Source organism: Euprymna scolopes, chromosome 44, assembly GCF_053919585.1.
Source record: "Euprymna scolopes isolate OS-2025 chromosome 44, ASM5391958v1, whole genome shotgun sequence".
Taxonomy (NCBI): Eukaryota; Metazoa; Mollusca; class Cephalopoda; order Sepiida; family Sepiolidae; genus Euprymna; species Euprymna scolopes.
This window is the reverse complement of record NC_136525.1, coordinates 17,696,254-17,722,694: the sequence shown is the minus strand read 5'-3', so window position 1 is coordinate 17,722,694 and position 26,441 is coordinate 17,696,254. Positions and strand designations below refer to the sequence as shown.

The 26,441-nt window shown below is 38.2% G+C and overlaps 1 protein-coding gene across 1 annotated transcript in view; it reads right to left on the bottom strand.

Moving 5' to 3' along the window:
• The window catches only part of LOC145268713 (laminin subunit gamma-1-like), a 283,372-nt gene that overhangs the window by 124,631 nt on the left and 132,300 nt on the right, over positions 1 to 26,441 (bottom strand). Inside the window, exon 3 of the mRNA XM_080124256.1 lies at positions 21,374 to 21,504. Coding sequence (XP_079980382.1) covers positions 21,374 to 21,504 — 131 coding nt within the window. The remainder of the gene's footprint in view (positions 1 to 21,373; positions 21,505 to 26,441) is intronic.

The following is a 26,441-nucleotide window of genomic DNA, read 5'->3' as shown; positions in this document are numbered from 1 at the left end:
CATGTATGTTTATAATAGTTTATTAATTAGCTAGGTAGTTTATCAGTTAAGCAAAGTTATAATTAATATTTACTGATTGGGGGGGGGGGCTTGCCAGGTCGTAAAATACGCTTAAATATATTTTAACTAATGTAGTGATTTCAAAAATTTAAAAAAAAAAAAAAAAAAAAAAAAAAAAAAAAAAACTTAGGTGTCATCAACTAGAATTGAAACCAAAATATTCAGCACTCAAATCGCATCTCCTACCAATGTAGCTATCAAGCGATAGGTATGAAAGATTTAATAGCAAACGACTTGAAGCATTGAATTGAATTTGGGCATGCGCAGAAAGAAATACAAATTTGTCGGCAAGTTGAAATGAACAGTTTGCATTTCAACTTTCCGACGTAAGGCATTACATGTTATTTACTCATTATAAACCATACTTCGTGAATGAAATTAACAGGAAACAGTAATCAATGTTATGTGACCAATAGTTTAAGAGTTTATCGGTTAAATATTTACACAAACAAACACAATGCATTTCCTGTTTTATTTATATAGATATGCCAATATTGGACCGAGACAATTGTACACAGATTGTTACAAATAAAAACCTAACATTTTGAAAATGAGCAACAACATGAGAGCAAAGTGTGGTATCTGTTCTGATACACTTCATCTTTTCTGTGCTCTGCCAGTGGAGTAGAAATCCTTCATGACGGAGGCAATTTTAATTGTTTCTTTCTATCCAGAGTGCCTCTTTTTGGGAAACTGGATTTTCCCCCACATTAAAAGACCTTGTGTCTAACTTTGCCCCCCCCCCGTGGGAAGGCAAGTAAACAGGGGCAACATGAGTATTCCTTGCATAGTAATTAAAAAAATATATTTAAAGCTCTAGTATTGCACTATTGAGCTATATAAATGAGAACTTTGTGTTACTTGGTTATCTCTATATAAATAAAATGAACTCATTTTTTCCCGTCTGATTTTGACATTAATAGGATTAAAAATCAAGATATTTCATGCAAATATAATATGCACAAACGGCAGAACAATATCTGAGGTGTGTTATAGGCTTATTATTTCTCAAATTCCTCGATAATCTTAGATTTCTATACTTTTTCTGCTGAGAAGTCACGGCCAAAATCGGTTAAGATCAATGGAAGTGGTAAAATATTTTTCTCTCTAATAAATTCCTCCTCCCCCTGCCACCACTTAACACCGTTTGGGGATCGTTCACAAGGAACAGTTGAGAAGAGAACACCGGTTTGGCTTCGTAGTTCTTTCATGTGAAGTTATTTAAAATCACTAAACTAGACTGCAGTGCTCTGTGGCGTAGTGGTTAGCGTGCTGGACAATTCACATTATATTTTCACGTTGGCGCCGACCTACCGTAGTCGTTTTTTTTTTTGTTTTTTTTTCCTAAACAACTGGAATGGACTTTTCTTGGTGGCCGAACTGTTAACGTTGCAGATGTTTTTTTTTTGTTTTTTTTTTTCACACTTTATTTTCCTACTTTTACTCATGACTCCGGGTTTGATCCTTCCTACTTACCTACCATAACATTTTTTTTAAACTCCCCCCCCCCGTTCCGGAAACAAACACTCGGGCAACGCCGGGTACCCCCGCTAGTATGTAAATATTACAGGACTATGGACGAATTTATTTTTAGTTGACCTTTTACAACTAAATATTTTCGTTTACTAGCCGAACCAATATGATTTTTGGAATATGACATCTTCATTTTGTGAAGAGTATGTACATCATAAAGATCTTTCTGTGTCCTTAAGTGTAATTCTAAATATGCAACAAATTTTATGTTGATACTTGAAGGTGTAAACGTTCTAATTTCGTCAGATATTAAAAAAAAAAAAGAAAAAGAAAAGTATATTGTTCTATTAAACTTTTGTTTAAATAATTTAACTTTGTTTTTTTTGAAGAAAACGAACAAAGTTGAAAAAGATATTTTTCACTCAGTAGTAAGCTTTGAAAGATTGTCAGTGAAAGAAATACAATCGGCAAAAAATAAGCGTTTCATCATTTCTAGTCGCCACTTTGAAAAATCACTCGCAATGTAGACTCTGCTCAAAGAGGGAGACCTTGGAATTCTTTTCCTGCTACCTGCTTCCCTAACTGTACTGATAAACAGGCGTTTAAGTGTACCGTAGACCAATATTTTGATTTTTCCTAGGCTTGGTCCCAAATTGTAGCCCCTACGTCCAAGTGGCGATGTGCCTTGTTCGGGGTGAGCACAAGAATATATATATATATATTTTTTTTATTTTTATTCAATTTTCACCCCAAACAAGGCACAGTGCCACTTTGAAGCAGGGGGCTACTATTAGGGAATTAATTAGCGGGGTCATTATGAAGGGAGAAGAGTAGAAAGATGTTTGTTAACATTACACTTGAACTTCTGCATATCATTGCAGTTGGGAAAGCAGAATCCCGGAAGGGAGTTCCAAAGACCCGCAGTTCTGGGGAAGAAACTATTGGAGTAAAAGGCTTTCTTGCACCTAGGGATCTCCACTGTAAAGGGATGAGACTTAGTAGCTTGTCGGGTTTGTCGGGGGTAGTTACGTCGGGGAGGTACAAGTGTTTGCAGTTCGTCAGAGCATTCACCATTAAAGTATTTGTAGAACAGGCAGAGGGATGCAACATCTCGTCGATGGGACAGAGGTTGAAGCCCAGATGACAGTTCAGGACCTATCAGGTTTGCGACTCTTTTTTGAACCCTGTCCAGGAGCGAGAGACAAGCAGCAGATGCACCAGCCCAGATGTGACAACAGTACTCCATACATGGGCGAATGGTTGCCTTATAGAGGTATAGGATACTGGCAGGCGTAAGTAGTTTTCTAGCACGGTAGAGGGAGCCAACCTTCCTTGCAGCAGCCTTGGCAATGCTCTCAATGTATCTATTCCAGTTCATATTCCCTGTAAACGTTAGGCCGAGGAGTTTAAAAGAAGTACTTTCAGGCAATGTGTTCTTGGCCATTGCTATTGGTGGTAGAGAAGGTTTCTTGTAGTTATTGAAGGAAACAAGCTTAGTCTTAGCAGCATTGAATGAGACCAACCATTTTTGTCCCCATTCCACTACGGATTGGAGGTCGTCCTCTAGTGTTTCTGCCATTTTCTTGGATATGTGTTCATTTGTTTTCCCCTCATATCTGTTATAGAGAGTGGTGTCATCGGCAAATATACTCATCTCCGAAACAATATTATCAGGGAGGTCGTTTATGAATATCAGGAACAATAGAGGTCCAAGGATAGACCCCTGAGGCACTCCCGCATTTATGTCATATTGTTTGGATGTACGTCCGTCGAGGACAACTTTGATTTTTCTATTACTTAAGAAGGATTTAATTACGTTATGAATTCTTCCAGTGATTCCATATGATCTAATTTTCCTTAGAAGACCATCGTGCCATACCCTGTCAAAAGCCTTAGATATATCAAGGGCCACCGCTCTACCCTCCCCTGTTTTACCCAATGAATGGTATATACGTTTAGAAACTACAGTTAAGATATCTGCTGTTGAACGGGCTTGCCTGAATCCATATTGTTTGTCAGTCAAGAGTTTAGCAGCTGTTAGGTGCTGGACTAGGGCTTTATTAACTAAGGACTCAAATATTTTGGCGAAAAGCGGGAGGAGGCTAATGGGGCGATAATTTAGTGGGTCAGTTCTTTCACCAGAATTCTTGAAGACTGGTACCACAGAGGCGGTTTTCCAGCAGTCGGGAAAACAAGATTCGTTAAGGCATTTATTGTAAAGTTTGGACAGAACTGGAGCAACCTCGGCAGAGCATTTTTTTAATAGCACAGCCGGGATGAGATCTGGTCCACATGCTTTAGAGGTGTCTAGGTTTTTTATAATAGCATGTACCTGAGAAGGGGTGATTTTCAAGTCGTCAAGTGTGGCGTCTGTTCGCAAAGGAAAATCAGGGAGTGAGTGGTGTACCGAGTTCAGTGTGGAGTTTGAGGCAAACCGACTGGCATGCAGATTAGCCTTGTCAGTTGCCATGCAAGCAACCTCATGATTGTTTGTTAGTGGGGGAATAATTGACTGTCCATTATTAACTACGCTGTTGTAGATTTTCCAAAAATCCCGGGTTCCTAATTTCTGTGCTTCGATGCGCTTTCTGGTGGTTTCAGAGTAATCTGACTTAGCTGTGTCTATCACTCTCTTACAATTATTTCTAGCTTCTATAAACTTCTGTTTATTTGAGCTGGACTTATGTCGGTTGAATCTGCGGAATGCATGCTGCCTTTGACAAATGGCAGCTGCACAAGCAGAAGTAAACCATTGGGGGGAGTGGGGCTTGCTATAGTATTTCCGTGCGGGAACATGTGCTTCAATAGCAGTTTTGAACCATTCAGTTGTCTCATTTGCACACTGTTCCGCTGGAAGAGTAAAGATATTTTGCCATGGGGCATCTCTGATGAGCTCCCTGATGGCTTCCCAATCAGCCTTTTTGTAATACCTCGTTGTTTTGAGTAGTGGGTCTTCAGTTTTAGGGCGAGAATTTAGGCTGATTTCTACCATTATCACAGCGTGATCAGCATTCCCGAGTGGGCTATGGGCATTTGTTGTACAGTCATTGGGAACTGTTGTCAGAAAGAGATCTAGAAGTGAGGCATGTTGATCGTGCTGGTCTGGGAAACGTGTCGGAAATGTAACCATCTGAGATAGGGAATGAGATATAGAGAAGCTATATGTGGCGCTACCAGCTACGTCTGTGTGATTTGAGAATCCTAGCCAGTTACTGTCGTGGACATTGAAGTCACCAAATACATGTATTTGTGCGCTAGTATCGAGGGAGAGTGCTATATCTATGCTGCCTGAGACTTTGTTTATTAGGGTACAGTCTTGGTTTGAGGGAGAGCGGTAGAGAAAATATAAGTAGCTAATATTGTGTTGCATATTTAGTCTGAAGCACATAAAGGCCTGGCCCTCTGATTCTAGTTTTATTTCTCTAGTTAGGTGTTTCGAATATAGACTCCAAGTCCATGCATATGTCTGTCCGAGTCCTTACGGTAGAGTGGGAGATAACCAGGCATGTTAAAGTGGTTAGAGGGTATGGAGGAGTGAAGGTTAGTTTCACTTAATGCTAAGATATCCGGGGTGTTTACAAGGAGAAATGACTCAACATCATCTAAGTTAGTTCTAAGCCCGCGGATATTAGTAAATGCAAGCCTCAAGGGAGGAGGCAGGTTGGTTTTCTTTGAGTTTGGTCCTGGTTTAAACGTAACTTTTGCTTGAGCTGTCATTTCATTTTATTTTATTTAAAAGTTTCAGTTAGGGTGGATGAGTGAGGGGGTGCTGGACAAGTAGTTGTGCAGAATACCAGACATGCAATACAAGTAGACCATCAGCTGTCCTCACCCACAGGATTGTGGCCTCAGGAAAGCCCACCGGGGATGAGTGCAGGGTCCCTTTCCATGCGCGACATGGCACTACAAACATCCCGATATTTTACAACTGTTGATGGAGCAGCCGCTCTAAGCGCTACCAAAGAGTTAGGGCTCCTGTACTATCAGTCGGAAACAGCAGCCAGGAACTGTCAATCCGGTACCCTCAATCCATTAGGCAAAGCCAGCCCAGTCCAACTGCACTGACATATATGGCACTGAAGCACCCCACTGTGTCCAGTTTAGGGGGATGGGATGTGGCAGGAGTGGGGAAAAGCGGCGTTCATTACCCTAGTCAGGAAACAAGGTCAACCACTGGGTGATTCAAGCAAGTCCCTGTGATAGTACCTCTACGCCTGGCCAATAGGCAAAGAAGGAGTATGAAAGCCGAGCGATAGACAGAGTCTATCTCCTCCTTAAGCAGTTTAGGTTTGCCAACCGGTGATTTGTTTGAGTCACCAGCTCTAGGAAGGTTGTCGTCCAGGACTGAAGAGACCTCCCTCCCCTAGGTTTAGTTTCAGAGTTTTCCTTCTCCTAGACAGATGGCCTGGGAAGACCTACGGGTCCATCAGCTCCGAGGGGGTTCGCCCCGTGCCTGGGTCCTAATCCAGGTATTTCTGCGACCCCGCATTGGTAGTTAATATTTATTGGTTATTTAGGTTAATATCTCCTGGAAAAATCGGGCATTTAGGTTAGCTTCTACAGAAGATTTTCACTCCTCAAGTGTGGTTTAAAAAGGGCATTATTATGCTGTCCATTTTCATTTATACTGAGAGAGGGTATACGTAAAAATTCATGCAGTGGAAGCAGTTAAATTTGCTACAGTATTGGATCGAGAGAGTCGAGTTAATGTATGGTTAGATATAAGTTTAGCAATGTATGGTTAGATATGGTTTAGTAGGTTTAGGAATGTATGGTTAGATATGGTTTAGTAGGTTTAGGATTAGGATAAAGTGTTAGAGTATGATCTACTTTCTATTAGAAATTCTGATTTGGTGCCCAAACCGGACATTTAGTAAGACTGAAAGATTAGATATGCTCAGTATAGAGACAAGAGAACATTTGATATGGAGTACAGTTATACCTGATAGATATAGGTTATTGCATATTCTGTAAGTATAGTTAAAGTATAGATGGATGGATAAGTAGTATTGTATACGAATGCATGGAATTTTAGACAATTTGAGTAAGTTGCCTTTAGACTACAACTAAGGAGAATGACTTCGCCTTTCTCTTAATATCCGGAAGTTTTTATTTCAATGAGTACCGGTTTAGTTTGTGTAATAATTATTGCAATACTATCTCTTAATAAAGAGATATTAATGGTTACTGTTCATTATAGATTACTTTAAGTCAATGTATTGGACTAAGGCTAGTAAGTATTTACTTAGAAGCTTGGTTATGGGTTTGGAGTTATAATCGGGAGCATGCCTAGGAAATTTTAGGTGTATATATATATATATATATATATATATATATATATATATATATATACACACACACACACACACGTTCGTTAATGCAGGCACACAATAGGTGAAGAGTGTGACAGAAACTAAGATTGAGTGGATACAGTAAGAGTGTCAATGGCGAGAGAGAGAGAGAGAGGTTATAATTGGCAGACACTGGAATTGACAATCGGCTATAGAGAGAGGAGGAGGGGGCGCTATTGCGTGTGTGAGTTTCATTGTAAGTAGGTAAATAGGTCACACCCTTAAACTGCGTCAGTCCTTCAGGTATGATGAACACGGTTGTCAGGTAAGAAAAGGCAACGACAAAAAAAAAAAAAATAAAATAAAAATAAATCCACACTTAGAAGGAAAAGAAAGAAAGAAAAGAAAATTAAACCAAGCACGTGGACGAAAGAAAGGAATTTCAGGTCAGTAAGAAAAAAAAAAAAAAAAAAGAAAAAACAAATTCCAGGTCATTCAGAGAAAGTGAGAGAGAGATACAGATACACACACATTATATATATATATATATATATATATATATATATATATATTAGAGAGAGAGAGAGAGAGTTGGAGGTGTGTGGAAAGAAAGATACAGTCTAACCCGGATAGAAGAGATTTTTCTGGTCCCAAATATGTTAATGTTCAGTGTAAACCGGTTATAAGAACCCCCGATATGACCCGGATATAAGGGAGCTGTAGGGGCCGGAGAGTCTCATATCCAGGTTACACGGTACAATTTTCCACATTTCTACGAGCAGATTCGTTTGGTAGAGCACCGGACGCCGGTCACTAGGGTCCTAATTTCTAATCTCGCTAGTTCTAGCCACACTGATGAGTCATAGGGGCGACGAGACAGGATTATACACACACACACACACACACATATATATATAAGTATAAATATATTTATACAATCATTATTCACTACATATGTGCATACATGTTTCAGATGCGATTTCTTTCCAAATCACATTTCACTAACTCCTCCCGTTCGCCATAATGAAATGTGAGTTGGAAAGAAATGACATCTGAAACAGGTATGCACATATGTAGCCTATACACACAGGCACACAGATTAGAATATCAGTCCCAATGTAACGTTGCCCAGGAACCAACATGTAGCTTCTGTCGCAAAGCAGACAAAAAATAGAAAAGAACTCCAACTCGTTTTTTTTTGTTGTACAAGGACATTTCTGCATTTTGCTGCCACACGCGAGTTCTCGTTACGTCTGTGACGTTACCCTCGTCTCTAAAAAGGATCGACTTATGCGTGCTCTCTCCTTTTCATAGTCATCTTTTTCCTTGCCATGACGTCATTTCGCTCACAGCACAGTATTTGCACATAGCTGTTCGCCCCTACGTTACACCAAGACGGGTAAAATGAATTCTTCAAATAGAACACTTTTGCAACACTTATTTTTCATTATGGAGATTACAATCAAGATAAAAATGACACTGAACCTTATTTACAGAATCCGTATTCTAAATTTTGATGAAAATCATTTGGAGGATTTTGGTTCTAGAAAATATCCTAAATTTAAGGTTTAAATTTAACTGTGAATCTGGGAATCTTAAGTTGCGTGTCTGAAGATTATGAATGAATAATCGATTGTTGAGTTATATCTGCACAAACGTTTACACAAAAAATATAGTTGCTTTATGCAAAAAAGGTTATATACAATGTATGCGTGTGTGTGTGTGTGTGTGGATTAATTTTGTGTTATGTGTTAAAAGAATAGCCGAGGAGAAGCAGTAAATTATCTGTGTATCTATGTATCTGCTTAGATATCTGTCTATATAATTATCTTCTTAAGTAATTTTATCTGTATAAATACTTATAAAAAATAGTTGCTTTATAAAAAAAGGCTATACAATGTGTGCGTGTGTGTTAATTATGTGCATATGTTAGAGAGTGGCCGAGCAGAAGCAGTAAATTATCTACCTATCTGTCTGTCTGTGTGTCTACCTACCTACCTGTTTGCCTCTCTACCCGTCTCTCTACCTACCTCTCTCCCTGTGTGTCTCTCTCTACCTATCTGTCTGTCTCTCTCTCTCTCTCTACCTGTCCGTCTGTCTGTCTGTCTGTCTGTCTCTCTGTCTGTGTCTACCTAGTGATGAGTGGACAGCAGAGATTTGAATTGTCATGTCTTGACAGGTTGTCAAAACTTTGTATCCTGGTCAAGTTTGCACCAGAAGGTATCCGAACAGGTGACTGGAGGTGACGTGTCGCATGTTCCAGTTTGCGCAAGTATCATTGACAGTCAAATTCGAGACATCAAGAAAAACAGATGGATTAGAAATGGATCTCCCCATCAGGGGAAAGAAGTCTCAGAATCGCGGCACAGAAGACCCCCCCTCCACCTCAAAGCCAGAGATCGTTCATCACTCTTCTGCTATGACGAATACCTGGGAATGAATTAAATACATAAAAACACATCGTCTTAATCGGTCTTGTTAAGTGTCTCCCTTCAAGCAGGTTCAGCCCCCCAGGACGTTGGCGAACCTCCCAAAGAAACAATAGCAGAACAGGTATGTCGTTATATGTTCTGACATGCATGTACAGACACCATTAGCAGGCATTAACGATACAAGGACAACAGTCCGTTATACAACAGAATATTGCCATTACTTAAAAGAGTTAAAAAAATAAAAGCATGAAGACAGCTCGGCAGTGAGCCGCACGAAAGTGGCTTTTAAGCCCAGCCAAACTCAGGCATTTTTTGGCACAAATGGTGCAGACATGAGCAGCACGTGCTGGACGGTCACTTCCAGCATGATGACGAGTGAATCCAGGCTGTGGTGCCCTGAGACACCTGCCGGGACAGACCCTAGAAGTTCCAGAGCCCTTATTGCCATTGACGTTCATATTTGTATTAGCCTTCATAGAATGTTTGTTTACCGTTTTAGGCTACAGCCAGTCTTTTTGTTATCAAGATACACACTGATGGTAAAATGTGTATTCCATTGCATATCAAGTAATGCCCATGGTTGAAACTTTTTAAAGTGAGGAAAGACTTTTCACTGAGACAATCCAACTCTCTGAACAACTGCCACATTGAACCAAAAAGAAGAGCAAGTCAACATCATTGGATGCAGCAGCCGCCACAGATTATATATCGGCGTTTTCTTTTTCTTAGAGAGGTTGCCTTCACCATGGCTTACGGGAGCCCCCTCACCCCATGCCATTTAATCCATGACTGGAACTTAGGTTGCTGGGCATCAGAGCATACTCCACATGCCGGTTGGTCATGTATGTCACAGCTGACAGAGCCTAAGCTCTTCTGGAGGTTTCTGTCAGGGTTACTTCACCCTTAGCCTTTGGTTAAAAGAACCTTGGCCCACAAGGCAGTGGTGGTCATAATGATTGCAACGTCTTGTCAGACGAGTGCCACTCCCTCAGACACTTAGTCCATGAGCCCAAAAATGACTTCCATCGCCACAGGACCATTTTTATAGACAAATCCCTGAGGGAGTATCTATACAAAGATGATGTTACAGAGTCTTAACTTTGTACGACAGCTAAGTCTCTCTCTCGGTTCAAAATGTTGACATCCAGCAACAAGCAAGAGCAAGATAGCCAGCAACAAGTTAAACTGCAGACCAGCTTAATGCGGGTACTGGTCTCCCGTTTTATGTTTTTTTTTAAATCAGAGATTTGCTTCTCCTAGAAAGGTTGTCTTCACCACGGCTTACGGGAGCCCTTTTCACCCAGCACACACATACATACACAAACACACACGGTGCTAGTTGGCCGTTGACCCCGAAAAAGGGTTCATTTGCCCTTTGAAAGGTCTTGGTTTTAATCCTTCAGGGAGATTAGCCACCCTCCTCACCAAACAAGTCTGGTGGGGGAACCAGTTTAGTCGCCGGTGACCCGACCATGAGGCAGATAGTACTGGGTTACATGGTACCAGTAGCATATGACATGACACATACATACATATAATCTGTTTATGATAAGACATTTAAAAGTGCCACGTTTACACATTCAAACACATCACGATACGAACAGTACAGACACATAACTTCATCAACACAAATACGTCACAAACGCAAACATGTATAAAAACACATGCATTTATGTGGTACAGTATATACACGGTCGTGTGACACTTCCGATGTTCGAAATTATGGGGATATGGAGAAAACGATCTTATGTTTAAAGTACATCGAAAAAGTACACACAAAAATGATTATATACACTATTATTCGCACCACAGTGATAAAATAAAAACGGGCATGATCATCGGTTTTTTTCTTACGTGCCCTTAGAATCTGCAGCCCTCAATATCTCGAAAATAAAATCACACATATCACCGAATCACTAAAAATTTTACAATACCCAACTTACCTTATCTCTAAAACAAAGAAAAAAGCCATCAAAATATACTCGAAAATAGACAAACAAAAGCAGAACACACCAGATACACCACTACTAAATAGACATCTTCTTATACCTACCCACACTAACAACGACACAATTTGCAATACTCTTAATAATCTAGGCATACAAACAGTACAAACCACTTCCTTAACTATAAAGCGAACTTTAAAAACTAGCAAGCATTCCGCTGAAATCTCCACATCCAAAGCCGGTATTTACTCCATCCCATGTAATGACTGCAAAAAATCATACAGAGGTGAGACACAGCGAAATTTGGAAATCAGACTAAGCGAACATAAAAGGGACATAAGAAATGCCAATCCCTTAAATGCACTCTTTTCCCACTGTGTCGAACATGGCCACTCTTTCGGCTTTGGACGTGCAAAAATCTTAGAATCCATCCCAGATAGAGCAAAACGGAGACTTATTGAATCTGCTTTAATTTCAAACATTAATACCATCAAACAAAGAAAAGGATTTTATAATGTAGCCCCAATCATAGGTAATATAATAATAAATGAACAAAACATTAACTTAGATCCTGGTTGATAAAAAAAAAAAAAAAATGCATATATGTATATAACCCGACCCCCCTCCACACACACTAGATATTAATTCACTTTTCATCATGAAAATTTTTTCTCTTCAGAACAGAAAGAGAACTGAACTTCTCTTTCGCATGTGATATATGACCGTCTTCCTGTACATCCTCGCCTAGAAATCCTGATGATGTCCCCTGAAATAGGGACGAAACGATTTTATTTTTGTTTTTACTCTTTTAGGTTTTTCCTTTTTATTCACATAACGTCTAAAGCATCGTTTATATCTTGCTTTATTTTATTCATAATATAATATATATAATATAATATATATTATAGTCGAGGAAAAAACTTTTGCAGTTTTAACAAAAGAGCTACAATAATATCAGATCGTCTCCATTTACACTGAACCGTCTACAGAATGCCAACATCAATATATTACATAAGGACAAGCCCCCTGTGGAATTTCCACAGGTCCCGCTAATCTCAATAGTTCTGAAATCAGATCTGTCTTTTTTTTTTTTTGCATTGATAATCTAACTTATAAAACTATATCTGTCTGCCTGTGTCTCCATATTTTCAAACCATCTCTTCCGAAACTTAATGTTGCAGAGAGGCGCTAGGGGCCTCAAATGATTGGATTTTTTATGGACTTTTCTTTTATGGGTCTTTAGACAAGTAAATTTGTTTTTAAGGGGTCCAAAAGGAGTAAAAAAAAAAAAAAAAAAAAATCGTTATACATTTTGTACATTCATCTTTGTTTATTTTTAATCAGTTCATATGCATGTCACGTTGAGACAGTGGTAACGTCGCCAGCTTCGAATGCTACAGATGCTTTTGGTTTCGGTTCTAACCGATGGCACCCAAATAGTTTATTTTTTTTATTTTCGAAATCACAACTCTATAATAATGTATACGAAATCTGGACAAATTAAAATATCATATTTAAGCGTATTTCACGACCAGGCAAAGCCAAGCGCTACCCCCGCTAGTAAATACTAAATTGCTCATAGAGTTTAGAGATCTGTGTGTATGCCTGCTCCTTGAATTTTATTCTATCCATCTCTAACAGGGCTCTATGGACAAATTTCTTTAGTTGACTTTTGGCAACTCAGTATTTTCGTTTACGAGCCAAATAGAAAAGTTACTAGCCAAACCCACATGATTTTTAGAATATGACATCTTCGTTCTGTGACGAGTATGTACATCAAAGCTTTTTCGGTATTTTTTTTTTGATAAGTGTAATTCTAGATATACAAATTTTATGTTGATACTTGAAGGTATAAATATTCTAATTTCTTCAGATTTTTTTTAAGCAGCCTTCGTTTAAAAAAAAAGAAAAAAAAAGAAAGTATATTGTTCTATTGAACTTTTATTGCTTAAATAATTTAACTTTTTTTTTTTAATAAAACGAACAAAGTTGAAAATTTTTCACTGAGTAGTGAGCTTCGGAAGATTATCAATGAAAGAAATACAATCGACAAAATAAGCGTTTCATTATTTCTAGTCGCCACTTTGAAAAATCAGTTGCAAATGCGACTGTTTCACTCGCAATGTAGAGCCCTGTTTAATTATGTACTCCACTCGTTTGTTAAGTTCTCCGAATACAAACTAGGCGACTGCATGGAGACCTGAACGCCATCTTATCTTCAACATCGTGCGCAGCGACTATAATGTGCCTTGCTACTTTAACAGTTGGTCCGCAGAAAGGGCTTCGTGAAAACTCAAAGACGATTATGGCTAAATTGTCGGAAGTCATCTTTCGTCGGTTTAGGTCACTGCACTCTGGAACAGACTGCCAGAATCTGCACTCAGCCTACAGATAACCAAACAATTCGAGGCAACAATGAACGCATCATGATCACCGATGTTCGGAAAATTAGCCCCTAGTTGAGCAGAAGAAGCGTGGGGATTTGTTTTTGGCATAGAGCATTAACTACAGGGGTCGTTCCAAAAGCAGAGCCTAGTATTTTTTTTTTGTAACTTAGAAAGTTGAAGAGCTACAAAGACGGGAGTGGTACCATTAAGACCTTTTGTGCTCCTGATTTTATTTTTCTACATAGTCAACACCATTCTCAATGCACTTTTGCGAGAAACTTAATAACACATCTATTTATGACACGTCCATGTCGGGGGTTGGCTTTCTTAGTCTTACACCGTCAATATCTGTAACAGAGAGATGAAATTTTTAGGTTACGATTGGATGAGTTCATAACTAGGGCTATGACAACAGCATATTCTTTTCCTTGTTTTGATTCTCATCATATCTTATGTTTTTTATGTAGTTCTCATAACGTGGTTCTCAGTTGATTGTGTCGGTCGGATATATGCTCGAGAGTCAAAACAATGAAAAGAATATGCTGTTGTCATAGCCCTAGTCATAACATGTTGTCATAGCCCTAGTCATAACATGTTGTCATAGCTCTAGTCATAACAATACAATTTACAGCCCCCCCCCCATCTAATCCATTTGGGCAGAATAAAAAGAAACAAGAGGCATTAGTTTTGGAATGTCCTCTCTCCTTTAGAATTTAAATACTTTTATCAGCCCAGAGAAGAGTCATGGTTTCTACAAAACTCTGCAAATAGTCACTTTCTGCTCATTAAAAAGAAAAAAAGACAGTATTTTCTGTTCACGTTTTTGCTTCTCTGAAACAGCCTGCCAGAGGAGGTAGTGACGATATGTATCCAGGTTTAAAATCACTATGGACAAAACATTTGGACTGCATATAGATGTACACATCTTTCAAATATTCTTTTGCATAATTTGTTGCAGTTTGTTATTTTTTGCAAATAAATTTGATTTGATCTAGCTTTTCACATATCTACTTACATATAATTCATTGACCAAGATGAAATAATTCATTGTTACATAATGGATGACACTATGGTCTTAATCTTGATCAGAGTTGAACTAAGTGCAAATCAAAGTGACATGAAGTTTCAGGAATAAACTTTTCCAGAAATATTTTTTACATATCTGCATGCATGTAATTCACTAAGCAATATGAAAACTGAACTGCAGGATGGCCCAACTTAAACGCCCGACTTGCCCACCAAGTTTCAGTTATGAATGTCCAACGGTATTTACTTTGTTGTTCAATGATATGTTGAATACGGCTGATTTTAGCAATGATGACCCCCCCCTCCTCCTTCAATTTAGGAATAGTCTACAGAATGTTTTCATAGACATTATTCCAAGGCAAGGATAAATCTGGTCTGGTGGAGTATCCAGCTTGGTACGGAATGTATCATGGTAACTGATCTTTGGAAGATTATTCCTCACATAAGCAGCAGAGCATGATGGAGGATGCAATTTTGGCATAAAACCTCATCAACCAGAAATCAAATATTCTTTTGGAGGAGCTTTTTACTCTAGTGCAAAGATGCTGTCTCTATAGGCCCCATCTCATAAAAAAAAAGGCAGCACTGCTTCATAGAACAGCTTATGAGAGATAGTAACGATACTTACCATATCCAGGCTTAAAGTCGTCTTGGACAAACGTACAAATCTTCTAACATGTCTTACTTCTTTCTTTTTTTTCTTAATGAATTTGTTTTGACGTAACTTTCTACATTTCTACTTACGTATAATTCATTAATCAAGATGAAAACTTAACTAAAGGGGGGCCCAAATTAAATGCCTGACTGAGGAAGTACTGATTATGTCTGAAATCTAGGATTAAAGTAGCTTTGGAGAAAACATTCTGATAGTATATATACATTGGGGCCCTACGGTAGCGAGCAAGTAGGTTAAATATGCAATTTACACAGCTAAGCTTGAGGAATTTCAGAATATACAGTTATATATATATATGGCACAATCATTGGTTCTCGCCAGATCATCGAAGTTACACAACATTGAGCCTGGTCAGTACCAAACGGGTGACCATTTGAGAAGGCTGGGCGATGTATGTACTGCACAGAATCGAAGAAATTTCCAGGTTGGTATCTGTCGGCGTATTAATCCACTAGAAGAGATATACTCCAGTCTTCATTAAGACATGCATCAAGGAGAAGGTAACTGATGTAAAAAAAAAAAAAAAAAAAAAACCCTGCTGTCTGTGTATTGTCCTGTGGCAGTCCTCTGCACAGACAAAGGTTAACAATAATACGAAAAAGTGTGTTTGGTTCTACACAAAGCCTTCACCACTATAAACAAATCATCTGCGTGAGTTTCCGAGCAACTTAGTTGTTGTGTCAGAAGCTCATGCGTCGAAATTGACGGAAGATCCATCACATATATATATATATATATATATATATATATATGTGTGTGTGTGTGTGTGCATCTAACTATTCATTTCCATGACTTGTTGCATTTTGATATTTTTTGCCAATAGATTTGATTTGAAATTTACGGCTTATGCGCATGCGAGAGATAATTATAGCGTAAGTTGTTTTAAGGAAATGGGGTTCTTTCAACGAATCTTTTCTGTGTTCATTCTATCTTTACACTGGGCAAAAACCGGTTAACAGGTCCTGCTAGTATATACATGTATCAAATGAAACAAGCCTGTTTCTTGTTTTTCATTAATATTTCTTTTTTAAACAACTATTCTGGGTGTCCGGCGTTGCCCGGGTGTTTGGAGGTATGTGTTAAGCAAAAAAAAAAAAAATTTTAAATGGTAGTAGGCAGGCAGACTCGAACCCGTATCGTGAAAGAGGAAAAGAACGTGAAAATAAAAGTGATATCTTTGCTGTTGCGTCCATCGCCAAACCTGAATAGATGAAGGTTTAAATTAAGGCTAGTCAATCGAAAAACAACTTGCAAAATAGTAAACTTCACTGTCACAGCATATCAGAATGAAGCAGAACTAAGTAAACATATGGAGCTTGCAATGACTTTACATTATTGCAACAGCCGCTTACTATTGATTTGTCACTGGCAATGACATTGGTCTTTTCTGGGATTTGGGTAAAAATGAGCCTCTGAGGTCCCAGTTTTCTCTGCATTCTTTCCATGGAGATCTGGTTAGTGCTCTCTTCTGTCTTTTCATCCTTCTTGACTCTTTACAAGGCCGATACCTGTATTTTTTTTGTGTATGTAAGGGAGGTGTCGGGGGGCGCAGTTTACAATATAGTTTCGGTTTCTTCGGTTTCGTGTGGTAATTATTACTTGCTCTTTAGAGAGAGAGAGAGAGAGCTGAAAAAAAAAATATTGAACACTGGCAGGCCGCCCGGCATTGCTTGGTCGTCAAATACAAATATTATAGTTTAATTAATGCAGACTTCTTATAAACAAAAATACTGTAGGTATAACGTAATGTTAAATTTCTTAAAAAAAAAAAAAAAAAAAATACTCGAGATCGGAAGGAAAACAAAGATAGTAAATATGATAACCATTAGGCTAGCTTAATCTTTAAAAGGCGTTTTCAAACTTACTTATTCTTTACACACACACACATTCTCACTTAATAGATACAGTAGAACCCTGGGATACGGTTTTTTCAGGTTACGATATGGAATACAATGTTTTTCTGGCTCCTGGTTACGGTATTTGCCCCACTTTTCGGTGTGATCTGTTATTTGATTATATACATGTGTATAATATATTGTACTATATCTTGTTACTAATTTTTAATGTGTACTGTATAAAATTTTGCTTAGGCCCTGCCATACAGCAATTACACCTTACAATTCCAAGCCCGGAACGGATTAATGTTGTATCCCCGATTTCTACTGTATGCAGATAAATAAAACTAGATAGTACAGTTTGTGACCCATGCTAAAATTGACTTTTATTATGGCTGTTTATGGAATCAGTCCGAAGATGGTGGATAAAAATGTTCCGACATCAAAGTCAAAACCTCATTTTTAAAATAAAGTAAATGAGAACTATCTACTACCTCCCACAAAAAAATTAAAAAAAAAAGTTCTTTGTGAGTTGATTTTAGAATCAGAACAAGGAATTTAGAACAGAATCGGTAATTTTATCAGAATTGGGAAAAATATTAGTCATAACAGTTAACTTAAGCTAAGTGATGAATGCTATAGAATCGAACATATTGAGGACTTCGTAGGTTCTTGGCTTTCGGGCCAGGATAATTGGGTTCTAAGGACGTCCCGCAGTATGAAAAGGTGAATGTGGTATTATGGTGAAAGATACTACCTAAGAGGAATTTTTTGTTTAGTTCTGGAGTGACAAGGATGACCAACGACCCCCATTTTGAGTTGTCCTTGTGCCTAAGTTTTTTGTTCAGTTGAGACTTACATTGTAATTTTAGCTTGAATAAAGAATTTAATATCTCAAAGTGTAGTATCTGTTCCGGCAGATACTGCAAGCAAAGACCATATTTGGGGGCAACCCCACATAGACCATTGCCCTTGTGGCAATCAGTTATTAGTCAATATAGGGGAAACCCTTCATCCAATTGTCACTATCCAGCTCCCCTACTCTCCAGGGAGCTCGTCCCCATTTCCCCTTCACTCTCCACATTAAAAAGTGGCCTCGTGCCTAATTTGCTCAGTGGGGAAGCAAATAAATACCTCATATTGAGGACGTCTGATGTTATTTTAAGGGCTGAACTACATAAAACTAGAAATGACTCGGGGACCTTTCTATCTTCAAAAACAAGCGTGAACGACAGACTAAGGGCTGAAATAACAAGAGAAGACAAATATGACTATCAGTGATTATCTAGTGAGACAATTCATGTGTATAGCTGGCAACATAGATTAGTCGACTATTCTGAATATTTTTTTTCACAACCAATCCTTCCTGAATTTGTGGCAACCTCGTTGATTTTAAGAAAGATGCTGTCCCACATCTACAAGCAAATCGATGATGGAGACCTTTACTCTTGGGAAGGCAAGCTGCTATCCAACGACTAGCCAAGGAAAAGTTTTCTACAGAAAGTTTATCTGCTCATTTAAAAAAATTTTTTTTTTAATTCAATTTTCACCTCAAACAAGGAACAGTGCCACTTTAAAGTAGGGGGCTACTATCGGGGACATAAGTTGCAGGGGTATTATGAAGGGAGATGAGTGGCAAGATGTCTGTTCACATTACACTTGAACTTCTGCATGTCAGTACAGTTGGGAAAGCAGAATCCCGGAAGGGAGTTCCAAAGTCTAGCAGTTCTGGGGAAGAAACCATTGGAGTAGAAGGCTTTCTTACACCTAGAGATCTATACTGTGAAGGGGTGGGATTTAACTACTTGTCGGGTTTGTCGGGGGTATTTACGTTGAGGGGGTACAAGTGCTTGTAGTTCGTCAGAGCATCCACCATTAAAGTACTTGTAGAACAGGCAGAGGGATGCAACATTTCGTCAATGGGACAGAGGCTGAAGCTTAGATGACAGTTCAGGACCTATTGGGTTGGCGACTCTTTTGAACCTTGTCAAGGAAGGAGAGACAAGTAGCAGATGCACAAGCCCAAATGTGACAACAATACTCATTGTAGGTAGAGATGAAGAACTGCTCAAGATTTGGAAGAGGTTGGAAACTAAACTCTCTTATTATAGATTTCATACATGTTATGATTTGCAGAACTTTGAGCTCCGTCCATCGCCTAAAGCCCATTGAGGGGACATAGGCCATCCACAACTTTGTAGATGCTTTTGTAGCGAGGAGTTCTTTTTTGGGGATGAGGGTGCTGCCCCCACACCCAACCTTCCCAAAAAGGTATGTACATCGCCTAGCTTTCCCAAATGGTCACCCATCTGGTATTGGCCAGGCTCAACGTTGCTTAACTTTGGTAATCTGGCGAGAACTTGCCGTACATAGAGCTTTAAGCTATTGTGCATGAAAACGTTTGGAAGAGGAATTTTATATAGCCACACTTGAACGAAAAGTGACACTTTTAGATGTCAGAGGTAACCTTAAAATTTAAATCAATTAAAGCATAAAACTTCTGACTAGCCAGATTTCAACCAGAAAAGACGTGTCTTAATGCTATCCCCAATGGAGAGCAGTTCAAACTACAGCTGGATGTGGCCAGACGAGTTTTTTTTTTTTTTTTTTTTTTTTACACACTGGTCACCACTTATCAAGGCCCGGAAGCCACTCAGGGATAAGGGTTATTGCAAGTACATTACGTTAGGGTGGAGATTTGATGAAGTGTTTACTTAAGGGGGCGGTTCATTAGGAATTTGTTTACGTTGGACTTGAAGACATCCAAGTTGTAGTCAGGTGGGAAGCAGGCAGACGGAACAGAGTTCCACAGGCGTGCAGTTCTAAGAAAGAAGCTTTGTTCATGGAATCTACGTTTTGATTTAGGCACAGATAAAGAGTGGGGGAAATTTTTCACAGTGGATTCAGCTAGACGGGTGTTTTTCGTGAAAGATTGGCGAGGGGGGGGGGACCAGAGATTGGAGTTCAGACGAGCACCTGCTATGGAAATAACAATAAAACAACGATAGGCTCGCAACGTCTCTTCTGTGGGAGAGAGGTTGCAGGGTAGAGAAAAGGGCATCCCCCCCACTAAGCCACGAAGTCTATTTTGTACTCTGTCAAGGCAGGATAGGCTATTTTTAGCAGCTCCTTCCCAGATATGGCAGCAGTATTCCATCCTATAGGTAACTCCATCTCTCTATTGATATTCATACCTTGGTAGAGTTATCTCGGCTGAAATTAATTCATTTTTTTTAGAGATCAAAAATTATATACACGCAAAGCTAATATGCATAAAAATGTTTGGAACAGGAATGTTCGATAGCAACATTTGAACGAAAAGGCTGAAGTTACTAAAAATTGAAATCGATTAAACCATAAAACTGAGTATTGATTTTCTGTCTCTTTGGCTAGCGAGATTTCAAGCAGAAAAGACGTGTTTGAATGCTATCTGCAATGATAAATGCTGCCCCCCCCGCCAACACTCGACTAGCTACAACCACTGTCAACAATTCTCCCCACTATCTGTGTCTAAATCTAAATGCAGAGGATATGAACAAAGTTTATTTCCTAGAACTTGCCATCCATGGAACACTGTTCCACTGGCCTGCTTCCCGGCTGACTACAAAATGGTAGATTTCAAGTCTAATCTAGTCAAGTTCTTGTTGAGTCGTTGCATTAAATAATCCAAATTCTATCCAAACTACACGATTAACGATTGCTACACAACGTCCTTACATTCATTAACACTTTATCAGGGTTTTGATAGTGGGGACTGCCTTATAAAAAAAAATAAAAATAAAAATATAATTAAAAAAAAAGTTTTTAATTAAAAAAAAAAAAAAATACAATAAAATAAAATAAGATCAATAAATATAAAAATAAAATAAAAAATAAAAATTTTAAAAGAATTAAAAAATAAAAAATACAATAAAATAAATTAAAAAATGAGAATAACGATAAGATCAATATAAAAAAAATAAAAATTTTAAATTAAAAAAAAAAATAAATTTAAAATAAAAATGCCTTATAAAAAAAATTAAATTAAAAATAAATTAAATATAATAAAAAAAAAATTTTTAATTAAAAAAATACAATAAAATAAAATGAAAATAACGATAAGATCAATAAATATAAAAAATAAAAATAAATTTTTTTTAAAAAGAATTAAAAAATAAAAAAATAAAATAAATCTAAAAAAAATGAAAATAACGATAATATATATATATATATATATATATATATATATATATATATAAGATACTCACCGAGCCCCAATAGAAATATCCGAAATGGCATAAAAATAAGATTTTAATACTTGAGGATCGCCAAATACTTCGTCTCTGAATGTATTAATCCGGTTGAGGGTAATCCGAATGTCTGTGGCAGTTACAAATTCCTGCAAGGAAAAAAAAAAAAAAATTATTAACACTCATGACCGTATCATTTGCACTCTTCAGACAACTTTTCTCATCTCGATTTATTTCCATAGTCATGTCATGGCTGACAGAACGAGAGCAATCTACCTCCAGAAATTAAAATGATTCTGTTCAGAATTCCATGCAGATTTCAGAGTCTGATAGAAAGATCCATGGCTGACAGAACGAGAGCAATCTACCTCCAGAAATTAAAATGATTCTGTTCAGAATTCCATGCAGATTTCAGAGTCTGATAGAAAGATCCCCCAACTTCGACAATATACACCCAAAGAAGGTCGGAGGTAACATCGGCCGAAACGTTGTGAAACTAACACTCAAGATGAGAGCAGCAGTCAGAAGAATCCAAATAATATTAATAAGCAACCCTCATCTAAAAAATTCAGAAACGCAATAGACAATAAGTGATAAAATTTTGAAACACCCTCAAAATGTTTTAAATTGGGAGAAGGGAAGATACTAAATCTAATATATATAAAAGATTATGTGCTTGTCTGTCTGTCTTCATATTTTCAAACTATCTTTTCCGAAACTAAATGAAATGATTGGATTTTTTTACGGACCATTCTTTTATGGGTCTTTAGCCGGTTAAAAAAATTTTTAAAGGGGTCAAAATTGAAAAAAATCGTTATATATTTTGTATAACGATTTAGACCTTGGCATGGACTTCGATTAAAAACAAGACCTTCCAAAGGGCGAATGAACTCTTTTCTGGGTCAACGGCCAACTAGCACCATGTATATTTGTGTGTGTGTATATATGTATTGGGGTAGAGAGGGCTCCCGTAAGCCGTGGTGAAGGCAACCTTTCTAGGAGAAGCAAATCTCTGATTTAAAAAACCATAAAGCGGAAGACCAGTACCCACATTAAGCTGGTCTGCAGTTTAATTTGTTGCTGGCTATCTTGCTCTTGCTTGTTGCTGGATCTCAACATTTTGAACCGAGAGAGACACTTAGCTGTCGTAGTAGAAAGCTAAGACTCTGTAACATCATATTTGTATAGATACTCCCTCAGACATTTGGGCTCATGGATTTCAAATGTCTGAGGGAGTGGCACTCGTCTGACAAGACGTTGCAATCATCATGTATGCTTGTATATATGTATGTATGCATGCATGCATGCATGCTTGTATGTATGTATGCATGTCTGCCTAAAACTTGACAGGCGACAGATTTTTGCGAGATCGGCTTGGTTTTGAAGCTCAATCCTTCGGATGACAAATATCTAAAAATTGGCTCAAAACATTAGTTCCTTCACACTCAACTGGACACTTTTCTACGGGCAGAGGTGGCTTTTTTTTTCGCCGATATTTTCGAAAGTCATCCTCTCTTTTTGATTGACTAGCCTTAATTTAAACCTTCGCCACTTCCAGTTTGGCGATGGACGCAACGGCAAAGACGACACGCTTTTTTTTTCACATTCTTTTCCTCCTTCGCGGTACGGGTTCGAGCCTGCAAACTACCACCACCACGCTTTTTTTTTTTTTTGCTCAACACACACCTCCAAACACCTGAGCAACGCCGGGCACCTCGGCTAGTCTTATTTAGAAAAAGAAAAATTGAGACTAGTAACATCACGTGTGTGCGAGAACTGTTGCAGTTAAGTATAAAGTATGGGAGCCCAATCAAATTATAGATACGTTTCTGCAATTTATCAAGAACCTTCAAATGGGACACAGATTCACCAGCCCAAATATAACAGTACTCCATACACAGTGCGATAGTAGATTTGTAGAGATAGCCTGAAGTATTACTGAGGTTGGGTTATTACCCCCCCCCCCCTCCCTCACACGTTTTCATTGGTATTTACATGCCAGTTCAACTTGATAACTGCTCTATATATCTACTTGTCTGAAGCCGAAACTGTAGTATTTTTATTACACACGGAGATTTGGTATCTGTGTGTCTGGAGCCAAAACTATACTATTTCTAAATCAAGATTAGTTAGGTACCTGTTTGAAGCTCCAATTATATTATTAAATCCATTATTAACTAGCCTTCGTGCCTCGGGTGTTTGGAGGTGTGTGTTGAGCAAAAAAAAAAAAAAAGTGGTAGTAGGCAGGCAGGCTCGAACATGTAACGCGAACGAGGAAAAAAAAAACGTGAAAAAAAAGTGACATCTTTGCTGTTGCGTCCTTGGCCAAACCGGAAGTGACGGAGGTTTCAATTTAGGCTAGTTGATCGAAAAGAGATGACTTTCGAAAATATCGGCGAAAAAAGCGCCCCCTCCCTGTAGAAAAGTGTCCAGTTGAAGGCGTAGGAATTAATGTTTGTAGCCAATTTTTCGATATTTTTCGTCCGAAGGGTTGAGCTTCAAAACGATACTGATCTCGTGAAAATCCGTCGCCTCTGTCGAAAGTTTTAGGCATACATACATTTAAACAGACAGGTCAGATTTATATTATAAATGGAAATCTGGTATTCAAGGCAAAAACTATATCACTTCTGTTACTAATGGAGATTATGTACCTGTTTGCATGGAGCTGAAATCATACTATCATTTCTATTATTAATAGAGATTTGCTATCTGTCTGAAGACAAAGGTATATTGCTATTTGCATTAATCTACGACTGAACTATTTTTCAATGCTCAATTAAGAGAGTAGTTGTATCTTTTCGTGAAACCATCCTCCCAGGCATTATCTTTTCTTGAGGGGAAGGTATACGTCAACAACAGCCAGAACTATACTATTACTTATGGAGATTTGATACCTGTCTGAAGAAAGACCTATACGATTATTTCGATGAATATACTACCGTACCACCTTTCAATATACAATTAAGGTGGCAGTGTAGTATCTGTTCTTTTGTCGACAAAAAAAGTGAAAGAAGAAAAGGAAAAAGAACTAAATAAGATAATACAAACAGGAAGATAAAAAAGAAGAGGGAGGCGGTGAAGAAGAAGGTGAAAATGAGACAAAGAAGAAGGTTAAAAAAGAAGACAAAGAGGAAAGGGGAGAAAAAGAGGGAGAAGAAAAACACGTATATATATGTGTGTGAGTTATGTCTATCTGAAGCCGAAACTATACTATTACTTCTATTACTAATGGAGATTTGGTATCTGTCTGAAGAAAGGTCTATACGATTATTTCGATGAATATACTACCGTACCATCTTTCAATGTACAATTAAGTTGGCAGTGTAGTATTTGTTCTGTTGACCATCCTCCCAAGCTTTATCTTTTTTGGGCGGGGTAAAATAGCGTACCTCAATAACAAATCTCGTTTTAATAAAATATTAATTCAACAAATTACTTGTGCTTGACGGGGATAAGAACATGCTAGAAGCGTACATTTTTAAGTTGAGCCGACGGAGGTTTGTAAGGCAAATATGAGTCAGCAAAGAGCAGTTGAGATAAACGTAGAGATTAAAATCAACCATCATGATATCAGCTCTTGTTATTTCGAATAATAAAGTTGGGTTTCAGCTCAAGTGAGATCAAAAAAACTTGCACCGTTTTCTTATTTGTCGGCGAAAACAGTTTGCGAGCGCCTCTGCGTTAAAACGAACGAAACGCGACCATTTATCTTTGATACATCCGTGTCTATAAATACAGATTGACTTTTTGTGACATTATTTGAACACGAGGGAAATAATTATGCAATTTATATAACGAATACACACGCTCACATTTTTTTTTTTTTTTTAAATAACTTTCTTTGATCGAGGCCGGTCTTGGGGAGGATATATTTGTTCAAGCTCCACCCAGACACTTTAAAATGATTTAGATAATTATTGCCCCACGTTAGTTACCAGTAATAAGAGACCTTACAAAAGACACAAGACGCACCAGATAGATTTCTTGCTTTTGAACGCATACACACACCAAAAGTTGTGTATTCAGCCATTCCTATAACAGGCCGTGCAACTGGTATATTCTAAGAAAATTCATATAGCAAATAAACACCGAGATAAAATTCATTTGAGATTCATCGTGGTCTCCATTTAGTCCCGAGAGACAATCGATATCCCCTGTAAGAGTCCCTGCGCGTGCAATTGTGAAACAAGTTACACAATCCACGAACCATGCCGCTCCGGAGTCGGCACCGCCTGATTACAGTGGCAAAAAAAGTCTAAGACGACCGAAAACAATGCTGAGTTAAGCAAAGAGCACATACAGCACCTAGTATTCCTAAATGGTCACATATTTTAGTACTAACCAGATTCAACATGACTTAACTTTGATAATCTAACGGGAACCTTGATCTAATGTGAGATTTGTTCGATGTTTTTATATTATAGATGTACCAACTAATAAGAATCACAAATATACTAATTGATAAATTCGACAATTATTGACATATTTCTATAAATTTCTTTGATCGAAGCCGTTGAGGGGATATTTATTACAGACTCACCTATACTTCCGGCCAGTTACTATCTATTCTGTAATTTGTCCTTGGTCAATGTAGGGGAAACCCTTCATACTGAGAATCACTATTTGGATACTGCGTGAGTGCCCCCTTTTATTTAGGGGGGGTTGGTTGGTTGTTTTACGGCATATCAACCCCTTTCCGGGTTATTTAATGCCGAATCCAAAGATTTTGAAGAAATTTTTTTTTTAATAGAATATATTTGTTGTTTTCAAGTCGGTTTCTATTTAACCCATAGTTGGGACCCTAACAGGTACTACCACTCCGGGTCAGAGTGGACCTGGGAGCAATGGTAATTAAGGGGTGGCTCCACACTCCCCAAAGCCTGCAAGCTGGGGCCTCACCACTGGATATAGTTTAAGGTCATATCCAGGACATTTGGGGGGGGGGAGCTGGTTCCCCCACATTAAAAACGACCTTGTGTCTTATTTGCTTTCGTGGGGAGGCAAATAAATAAACCACCCATAAGAGCGAGCGGTCACTTTAATAACAAATGTTAGTTATCAGAAATAAAACAAACCACACGAG